Genomic DNA, 938 nt, shown 5'->3' with positions numbered 1-938 from the left:
TGACGTTGAAGTTCAGGACGCAAATATACGAGGCGATTTCTGCCGGAAGTTTAATGCGCTCGTTGCGACTGCACATTATGACTTTAAAGTCCGAATGGCAGTCTACCAGCTTGCCGAACATCCGAATCATTTTGCGCTCCCCTAGAATCAGTATTCCATCCTATATGTAATTATTTAGCTACTAACTAAACCTGCCTTGGACCACAAAATCGCTTCTAAGTATCGGGAATAAATGATGTGGTACACTTTCCAGTTCTTCAATCAGAAGGATTTTGCCAAATCTGCCGAGCGAAGTTTCGGATAAAAATGAGTTTTGGAAATATTTTAGATACTCACCGGATACCGGCTTCAAGAACTGTATTCAACTTGGGCGAGTTGGCAGCGATATGCTCAAAGTTCTGCTTGCTTTTCGTGTAATGTGCCTTCAGCCAATGCGCCGCTGTTGAGTTGGGATCGACCACTAACGGAGACAAAAGCCCCTGAAAATTGGGGAACAATAATCTCGAGTATGAAGGCTTTCACGGCCGGCCAAATCACATATAGAAATGTTTTTCGCTCTTTGAAGCCGTGGTCCCTCTCATATCTCACCATATCTTTGATAATGTCCACCGCAGTTGCGGACGAAACCTCAAGAAGAAATTCCCATGGCTTCAAAGCCCGAAAAACATTTCTATATCTCGAGGTTCCACAGCTTGAAAATGCTTACTTTCTTCATAGCAACAGCATTTTCCAAAGAAGCCCGATCGTTTGGAAGGCCCTCAGATTGCCATTGCAGTTGCTCACGCTCTGACGCAAAAAATGCCATCAAGTCAAACTCATCTTTGCCCAGTAAGGAGCACCATGTCGTTAGAATGTTCCTGCAAGGCAAAATATAATTGCTTTAAACTAATGGGTTTTTCGGTAGAATGTCTTCTTGACCTGAAAGAAAGACGTTCTAC

General features: G+C 43.4%; 1 protein-coding gene across 1 annotated transcript in view; it reads right to left on the bottom strand.

The window, feature by feature from the left end:
* The window catches only part of LOC109535919 (cytoplasmic dynein 2 heavy chain 1), a gene marked incomplete in the record, with an annotated part of 19,441 nt that overhangs the window by 3,380 nt on the left and 15,123 nt on the right, over positions 1-938 (bottom strand). The window contains 4 exon segments of the mRNA XM_048660689.1: positions 1-141; positions 196-281; positions 337-479; positions 707-857. Of these exon segments, the coding sequence (XP_048516646.1) occupies positions 1-141; positions 196-281; positions 337-479; positions 707-857 (521 nt within the window).

Source organism: Dendroctonus ponderosae, unplaced genomic scaffold, assembly GCF_020466585.1.
Source record: "Dendroctonus ponderosae isolate FM_Combo_2020 unplaced genomic scaffold, Dpon_F_20191213v2 Dpon_F_20191213_1, whole genome shotgun sequence".
NCBI lineage: Eukaryota > Metazoa > Arthropoda > Insecta > Coleoptera > Curculionidae > Dendroctonus > Dendroctonus ponderosae.
Note: the sequence above shows the minus strand (reverse complement) of the source record. Positions and strands in the feature narration are given on the sequence as shown.